The sequence below is a fragment of the Rutidosis leptorrhynchoides genome, unplaced genomic scaffold, assembly GCF_046630445.1.
Source record: "Rutidosis leptorrhynchoides isolate AG116_Rl617_1_P2 unplaced genomic scaffold, CSIRO_AGI_Rlap_v1 contig450, whole genome shotgun sequence".
Lineage (NCBI taxonomy): Eukaryota > Viridiplantae > Streptophyta > Magnoliopsida > Asterales > Asteraceae > Rutidosis > Rutidosis leptorrhynchoides.
Genome location: NW_027266684.1, coordinates 32,049 through 41,561, shown reverse-complemented (window position 1 = coordinate 41,561; position 9,513 = coordinate 32,049). Strand labels below are relative to the sequence as shown.

General features: G+C 33.4%; 1 protein-coding gene across 1 annotated transcript; it reads left to right on the top strand.

Moving 5' to 3' along the window:
• The first annotated feature begins 6,138 nt into the window (after positions 1–6,138).
• On the top strand, positions 6,139–7,223 carry LOC139883792 (F-box protein SKIP24-like). Its single transcript, XM_071867920.1, has 4 exons — positions 6,139–6,356; positions 6,424–6,597; positions 6,732–6,894; positions 7,002–7,223. Exons 1-4 carry the CDS (start codon positions 6,139–6,141, stop codon positions 7,221–7,223), a joined length of 777 nt encoding a protein of 258 aa, XP_071724021.1.
• The last annotated feature ends 2,290 nt before the right edge of the window (positions 7,224–9,513 follow it).

Below are 9,513 nucleotides of genomic sequence, written 5' to 3'. Positions count from 1 at the left end.
TCATGCCAATACATTTTCAATAATTTGTTAGATCGATGTTTGATCAATATCGTTAAGAGCATATCGGGTTGTAGTTTAATTAGCGAGCATCTTCTCATTCATCCATGAAGTGAGGGATTCGAGTCTTACAGTTCGTACAATTATAATGAAATAAAAAAAATATATATATCTTTAAGAAAATAATGTCCCAGCTTTATTATTATTTGGATTATGGGCATTTTTCTCTCAGACTTTGCTATGCACTTCCTTACAATCAAAACAGCAATACTTCCATCATCTCTAAAAAAAAATGAAGAAAGAAGTCTTATTTAGAGAGAAGCGTGAATTATTATTTTCTATATGTATATAAAATGATTTTAATTATTCATATTTATATGCATTTGTTCGAAAGAGAACGTCAAAAAATTGACACAACACAACCTTTCATGCAATAACACAACCTCTTGATTATTTTGGTTCAAAATGAACTCCTTTTTTTAACAATTTTATATCACAAAATGCCTCATATTGTCAAAATCTGGAATGGATAATATTTTGGCAACTATTTAAACGTCAACAACCTAAGACTGGTCTGCATAGTTCACCCACAATGCGTCGTCAGATTATAACGCCTAGATGCTTTTATCGTGAAGAAAACTGGGTTTGTGTGTAGTATTTGTATTATCAGTCCTAGTTGCACAAATATAAATAAATTGAATTCGGTTTCCTATTTTGAATGAAGCGGCTTGGAGGTAGCCAACCCACCTATGAATCGGGTAGTCAATGGACGGGCTTTCATCAGCCGATTAATCATGACCGGGTGATCAACTTCCGACTCAGGCATCTTGGTCCCGGGCCTTTTTCCATTCAGTGCTAGTAAAAATCAGAGGGTGGCAAAAGGATATTTCTTACCTAATAGCAATTAGCAAGAAGTCAAGAAGGGGAAGAAAAAAATTATGAAAAAAAAGAATAATTTGAGAAGTAATTAGGAAATATATCTTATAAATAATAGGAACAACTAATTGACTAGTTCCAACTGCGGATTTTATTTTGGAATCAAAAATTCGATCATGAATTTTTATTGGGGAATTGAAATTCGGGACATATCATTATTTTCCTATTTATTTTGAAAAAATTTATCCCTAATTAATTATATGTATATTTAAATATATCACATGTTATTATAAATTTAAAATTATAATTAAATTTTATAATTAATTATATATTTTTGTCCATGTACGGACCTAATATAAAAAATAAATAAGAGAAATTTGAATTAAGGAAAATTAAGTTGATTTAAATCGGAATGTTATAACTCTTCCAACACTATAACATAAAAATAAAAACTCTTCCAACACATGTCATCACCCCGAAAATCTCCACGCTAATCCTTATATTTCTATATCCCAACATTTCTCTTTTATTTTGGGTCTTATGGGCCACGAATCCAAGCATTTTTTTCATGCTAGGAGTCTGACCATAAGGAATCAAATGCTGGTATAGCTAAAGATGATCAGGTTAGGTTAGGTTAGGAATTAAATAAATGAAATCTTTGTCTAAATTTTTTTCAGAAATTGGAATTGTTCATGTGATACCTAACTTTCCAAACATGCTGGCAGATACAAAGTTAATGGACGGAAGGTTGTTACCAACACCACTAATCTCTCTGAAAATAAAACTAAAAAGGCTACTTTGATTGATTCTCATGTCAAGCATCGTTTTCATTGTACCAAGAAAAAGATGAACATCCCACTTTCGTAGCTGTAAATAAGAAAAAAGATTATTCATTGAGATCATGAGATGTCCATGAGTTTCCTCTGTCAATGGAAACAATATCCTTACACCCCTTGTGGCCTTGTCCCAACCACGTTCCATGAGCGTAGCGAAAAAAAATTCCCAGGTTTAGGGGCAATATTATTGTAGTTTTGCGATACATTTGAATAAGTTTGAATTGTAATCTAATTACTAAACATAAGGAAAGATATATATCGACATAATTGATATTGAGGGGGGAATTTTTGTTTTGGAGGAAGAAATGAACTTGTTCATATTGTGTCTTTTGCGTGTGCAAATTTGATATATATATATATGTGTGTATCAGTACTTTCTTTTCCATAACAAAATAAAGATTATCGTATTGACGTGGTTCAATAGTTTAGTGGAAAGGTCTTTTGATTGCATTTCAAGGTAGCAGAAATGATCCCAACAAAGAAAGAAAGAAAGCGAAACAAGACGAGTTGAGCAAAACAACTTCTCGAGCAGAAATTTTCACCGACTTTGGAGCTGAATTTCGGGGGATTGGCTCAATTAAAAAATATCAAATATAGTGCAAAATGAATATCAGGAAGTATTATTTCCATTGAGGGTTTTTTTTTTTTTTTAATTTTATTTCCACTGATTTATAGAAAATGAAATTTCTAATAATAAATGAGAGAGAAATCGCTTGGTGAAAATTAATAAGTCGATAAATCTGGGCGACATGACTCGGGAAGAAACTTTGGAAGAGAGTCTACGGTTGAATGATTACGAGTTTGGAACTAATACCTACTAAGCAAATGAACCTCACGATGTATATATAAGTTTAGAATCAATAATCAATCAATTTAAAACTAATACTACCTCCGTCCCAAAATAAATACAAATTTTTACATGTAAATTATATGTAAAAATTTGCATTTATTTTAGGACGGAAGTAGTATATGATTGAGGTATGACCAGCCCAAGAATATTGGACGAATCTGGCGACAATATAAGAATGGACGAAAACGAAATGAGTGTTCAATAGAAACACACAAAATCAATGTGAGTTTTGGATGCTCACAAACCCGATTTAGAAGAACAAGCTTATAATTGTTTTTATCAAATTCTACTTTAACTTTTCATTCATAATTCATAACATATTTATAGTGAATTTTGACTTAGAGATCGAAGATTTTCGATTTTCAGGCCTTAATTCAGGAATTGAAATTATCCATACTCATAGAAAATAACCACCACATAAAATGATACAGTATCAATTTTATCGTTGGAAAATGGATTATTCCATTCCATGAATAGTCTGTTTCATTGCTATACTAAATTAACAAATTTAAATTATGTAGAGCAAATTTTTAAAGGTATACACGAGTTTTTATTTTTAAAATAATTATATACATTAATCATGAGAAATAATTATATAAATTGATCATATAAATAATTATTAATTTATATTAAAAAATATTTAAATATCTGTAAAATAAAATTGGACTAAAATGAAAAAAAGAATAAAAAAATTTACAGTTTATTCGTAGTCTTCAAGGAGGAATATATAGTAAACTAATTATATTATTTTAATTTTATTCTAGGGTAAAATATTTTATATTTTAACCTAAGGTATATAATATAGCATCTCCCCGTTTTAATTCGATTATTTAGACCCTTACTATCACAAATTAATATATTATTTTTCTCTAAGACCAAGTATAGTTAAAAAAGAATCTGTTGATGGTATAGGAAAAGTCGATAATGCCTTATGTTCGTTAACTTTTCTTTCATCTCTACACTTAATTAAGAGTACTTCATATCTTGTGTACATTGTTTATCATGTCAGTACATACACATGAAAATAAGAACTTCATACGTGTAATTTTGGGATCATTGAAGATTCATATTCTTATATCTTAAAAGGAAATTATGAATTCTAGTCTTGAAGAGAATGGACAAAATTGATATTTTAATTTATATGAGTCTCAAATATTACACGTGTTAAATTATGATATACATATATACGGTGAGGTGTTACACAATATCCAATTTCTCTATATTTGGTTACGACTTGACTAATTACACAAAAATTTAAAATAGAGCCAACAACACTTAATTTGGAATAATTTGATAAAGATCTCATCTTTTGCAAATTCCCAAAAAAGTTTGACCCAATTTTTATCGGGCTAATTGAATTTTACCGTATGACATTTCAAATTGGAATTTTTAATAGGGCAAGAAACTTGACCATAAATTTATTTTTCAAGGAGCGTCCAAGTATGGAAAATTTTTTGCCAATCTATGTGAGCCACAAGTACTCATGTTTGGTTTGATGTTCTTAGGGAAAGAGTTTTCGGATTGACTAAGACCGATGCGGACATTGCTCAATGGAGATGGATTCCGATTGACTCTAATAGGTCTAGGCCAAGAGAGCCAGAGCGATAGAGACTGCCCAACTAGATCTCGATCGAACTTCGTCCCGTAAGGACTCCACTCGGGGACAATTGCTCATCCCGAGAGTTTCATCGTCGGGCATCTCTAAAAATCCATGCGACAAAATGAGAACAATTAGTAAGTTTTTCTTTGTAGACAAAAAATAGGGTGATTAAATGTTCGAGATTATATCTTTATTTTTTATTTTTTTTATAATCATCATAGATGATAATCATGCTTGTAAATTTCTGGATCAAATTTATTCATATATCTTCTCAGAAAAAAAAAACCCATTCAGCTGTAACAAAATCACCATGGATTACATCACATTCATTCACTCAATCCATTAGTGGAATTGTCTAGCTTTTTGTAACTGTCATTCCCTATTATCTTTTCAAAACGTTTAAGTAATCAAAATATTTCATCTTAATTTGCTTCAAGAATCAACTTCCAAAAAAAAAAATTTTTGCTTCAAGATCTTCATCTAGTCTGGGTTTGATGAATCTAAAACTGAAAATCACATAGAATTAGGGCGGTAACCTTAAAATTGAACCTTTAATGAAATTAACAAAGCGAAATAGAAAAAATAAGACCTGGGTTCGATAAAATCTTATGCTAGTGGTTCGAATCTTTCTTCTTATACAAGTGGTTCGAATTTTTCTTCTTATTCTTTTGACATTTCGATGTGTAATCAGCTCCATGACAAATCAATCATCTAATACCTTGTGCGATCAGTGTTTTCATGAAACCATGCATCCAAAAGTCGATATTAGATAACTTCGACTTCAAATATCCGAATCCAATCCTGACACAAGCCGTATCGCATTCGATAACCAGGTCTTGAAAGGAACGTTTTAGCTCCTTACCTCGCAAGAGGAAGAGGCGAACATCGCCAGACCAGATGGAGGAGACGAGCGGCAATAGAGGAGGTGAACAGCGCCATATCTGAGAGAGGAGACGAGCGACAATAGTTCTTTTAGGAGGAGAGAACGACAGCGGATCTGAGAGAGCAGAAGAGCGGCGATTGTTCTGTGAGGAGAAGAGAAGAGAATGACGCCACTTAGGGAGGAGAAAAGGGCGGCGCCGGATCTAAGAGAATGATAGAACGAGTCTGGAGACGAAGATGGCGGAGGCGTTTTGGGTGGCGGGAGTGTCAGAGATGATGATCGGAGTTCGACCAAAGTGAGCAGCACGAGTATTGGTTTGTCAAATCGGTTCGCTTAATTGATACTTCAAATCGGTTTGGTTTTTTGTTTGGATTATGTAAGTATTGGGTTAATGATATCTTAAACCAGGATAATAAAGTCTAGGTGGTATTTTTTTTACACGTAAGTGACATGCGTCACTCTATGATTGGCTGTAAGTGCCAACTCGCCTAAAATTGACGTCTGGTAGGGTCGAGGGAACAAAGAGTTTAAAAGAGCGTAAACGTCGGAATCAAAAAGTGAACTTTATATTTAAATGAACGAAACAGTTAAAAAATATTTAAAATAGTGATCAAACGGTTACTTTTGCCATAATTTTTATTTTTTTTAAGATTACCATAATCTTATATATGATTTTTTTTTATATTCTTATATATAACTTAGTTGACCTATGGTATATTGTCTAATACGAAATGTTATGTATTTTGTGCCACGTGACATAAAGTGACATCACATTAGAGGTGCCTATGAGGCTATGACCACGAGTTTTCTTCATTTTGGCTGGACCTAAATTAGGCTTATTTGCAGTTTGAAGAACCTCGTTACTCATAATCTGAATTCAATTTGAAGGACCTTTGACATAAGTGACCACTACATTAGAGGTGGCATATAGCCACGAGTTTTCTTACTTTAGTCTAATTTAGGGACCTACTTTATGCATATTTTCAATTTGAGGGACCGCGTAACACGTTATCTGAATTCAAGTTCTGTATATGGAAGTGTCATCTTCATCACTTCGTATGCAGATCAGAAATCAGAAGGAACCAATCCATTATCCATGGCTGCTCTACCAGACGAGCTTTGGAGACAAATCTTGGAAGCAGGAATTAAGAGCTCCAGCTTTAACTATAGGGATTTATGTTGCCTCTCGATCGTCTGCAGACGCCTCCGCCGTATCGCCGATGAAGACTCACTCTGGTCCCACTTAACCTCCTCCGATTCCCTTCTTCCTCCGCCCTCATCATCATCATCAGTAAAGTCTTCCTATAAAGTCAGGTAAAACTTGCCCTCTCTTATTTGATTTTTTTGCTTGATTGATTCTGAGTTGCTTTTTTCTCGTCAGGTTCGAAATTGAGAGAGAGAAGAATCGATTGACACATCAGAGGGCTATATGGATGAAAGAAGGCGAAGTTGCTGACCGTTCCAGGAAGATTCGAGAACTTGAGTCTCGAAACTCTGCAGAGAGGGAAAGAATGAGACTTTCTGCCATTGAAATGTCCAATTTACACAAGTTCAGGTAAAAATATTTCTGTTTTTTAATAAGATTTTCCGTTAACCGATTCACTCGTAAACATGCTTAATGGCCAGAGTGAAGAGTTTATTTAATGGTTTAGGATTCGTAGTGAATATGGTGTATTTTTACTTTCCTAGGCAAGCTTCTGTGGCTTTGAATGTATGGCAGCCGGAGGTTGTCCGCGGAAGACAGAAACAGTTGGTTGAGCAATGTGCTGTTCCAGTTGAGTCTAGAATGCATGGGCTTGAGATGGAACTGAAGCTTTGCAAGCAACTATTATCTGGGCTTGATAAGAGCCATGTAAGTGTTAATTTACTGTAGTTTCTTGTCATTTTATATATACTGATGGAAGTACAGAAGAGAATGTATTAGTAAAATATATCATGGTTCTGTGAATGAATTGGCAGAGCGAAGAGAAGCGAAGGCTGAAGACTGCGAAGGAAGATTTGGCATCACTGAAGTATCACCCTTTACAGGACCATAAGATTAGAAGTGGCCAGGAAAATGAGTCTAAAGTGAAGAGGAAGAAGTTCAAAAGACGTCCCAACTGTAAGGCTTCAAATTCTTTCTTTCAAATATTTAGTAATAATGTGTTCTTACTTGGAAAAAATAAGAGAATTGGAAAATGAGTCTAAAGTGAAGAGGAAGAAGTTCAAAAGACGTCCCAACTGTAAGGCTTCAAATTCTTTCATTCAAATATTTAGTAATACTGTGTTCTCACTTGGAAAAAATAAGAGAATTGGAGTAATTTTATATTGCCTTTGGGCATTCTTCCAATATTTTGTTTACACACCGAATGTACAAATATGATGTCATGGCTTTGTTTATTACTTCCCTTTTGGGCTTAAAATTTGGATCTGCCTCTGGACAGTTGCTTTTAACCGTAACATTATTGTCAGAATTTAGTGACTTTCTCTGCTATATTACTAGACCTAAAGATCGATCATTCATGTTCCAAGTGGCTTGGAACGCAGAATGGTATATGTGATTGAATATTGGATTCTGTTGTATAGAAAGTACTTAATACTTCCATAATTACAGAAGTCACTAAATTTGGTTTACAGTTACATTATGTACTAATAAAAAAAAAAACACTGTTACATTATGTAATTGTCTCCATTTTTTTCTTCAAAGAAATCAGTAGAAGTGACACCCATTGAGTTGTTGCTAGGTTTTGCATTAAGCCTTGAAGTAACAATCTAGGTTCTCTGGTAGAACTTAGAATGGTTGATTTTTTATTTTTAATTTATTTTTAATTTATTTTTAATTTATTTTTAATTTTTTTTTTTAAAGTTAAATCTAGCTTCTCTGGTCAAATTTAGAAAGGTATCCAGGTTCTTTGATCAAATCACAAAAATGGTTGAGCTTCTCTGGCTCCCACATAATCAAAGTATATTTTCTCAAGTTAAATAACCAGACTAATACAACAAAGTGCTAGCCGGTAGGCTTCTCATTTTAGAAAGACTGTTAAGTGTTGAGGTTCTATATGTGCGGCTTACGCTGTGGGACCTAAATCCTATACGGAGAGCCTTTCTTAACATAATGCCATATCCCTTGTTCAATTATTTGGTTATAGATATCGGCAAATGCCTGGTCATCTTTTTTATATGTTTTATGAACGTGGTTGGGCTACGAACCTTTCTTCGGAGGTGGTTATTTAAAAAACTGGCCCTAGGAGATAAAATTATTTTGCCTGACCAGTTAAATACATGATGAATCCTTTCTAGTTTCTATGTTAAAGGGATGGTAAGACTAAATGTCTATGTTGTTTCCTGTGCCTTGTTATCAGTCCATGGTTTCTCCCATAACAAATTAACATTACTCTCGGAATTGAGAGGTTTATCTTTCATATTCTGAGTTGTTACAAAATGAAAGTGAATAGTCTGATTCTTATCTTGTTTCCAGCTCTGATTATGATTACTTATACATACTGCTTCTTGATAATGTCATTTTGTTAAATTCTGGATGGGAATCACTTATAAATCGTTTGTTCTCTTATCACTAGCTCCTGAAAAAGAAGGGAAAAGACCTCGGATAAATTGGGATCGTGGAACGGATAGCTGATGTTATGGTTTGATTTCATGGCGAATATGTGAAAGAGCTGCTGATTTATCTTGGTAAGTAAATGTGATTTCAACAAGGCAATCGGGTGGTTTAAGAGATAATATGTCCGCAAGGGAGTGCACCATGAATAATCTGACTCAGCTGATACTCATTTCCACTTGCGGTTAAACAGAGTTTACTTAATACCAGCAGAAACGGGTAAATTACTTCCGAGGGCCTGAGGAATAAGTTAACTTAATACCAGCATAAACGGGTAAATTACTTCCGAGGGCCTGAGGAATAAGTTACCTGTGTAGTGCTAAACCCTAAAAGGTGAACATAAAATAGAGTTTTTGGGTATTAAAAATCCGAATTGCTTATATATGATTAAGAATTCGGAATTTTAAAAACCGAATGACACTGTAGAGAAATTAATTAATTTAATTCAGATTAACAAAATCCGAATTCATTCTCGAAAAAAAAAAATTAATTAATGTCACATGGGATTCGATTTATGTATTTGATGCGGGTAGATTTGGAGATGGTCAATTCGGCTTTTATGAAGACGAATAAGGTCGAATTCGGATTTTGTATATTCAAATTGATGTTCTATTTTTATTACCTCCTCTCCTGCTCGAAAAATTTATTCCAAAAGAATTCGTTAAAAAAAAATTTCGTTGAGAAGGTTTTCTTTTCCCAAAAAATAAAAATAAATCGTAATACAAAAAAGTGTACAATTATTTAGGATTTTGAGTGGATATGAATTTGAATCTATACTGGAGGAGTTTTTTAGAAATTGTGAATGGGAAGATCGTGTTCAATGGCTTTGCCGAGTCAACGTATCTAATTAACCGTTTCATGAGTTATGAAGAATTT

Bases quoted from the DNA above. Each gene is read 5' to 3' on its own strand.
- LOC139883792 (XM_071867920.1), top strand. From the start codon at position 6,139: ATGGCTGCTCTACCAGACGAGCTTTGGAGACAAATCTTGGAAGCAGGA. The intron at 6,357-6,423 runs GTAAAACTTGCC...TTTTCTCGTCAG, and splicing joins AAGTCTTCCTATAAAGTCAG to GTTCGAAATTGAGAGAGAGA. The intron at 6,598-6,731 runs GTAAAAATATTT...TTACTTTCCTAG, and splicing joins TCCAATTTACACAAGTTCAG to GCAAGCTTCTGTGGCTTTGA.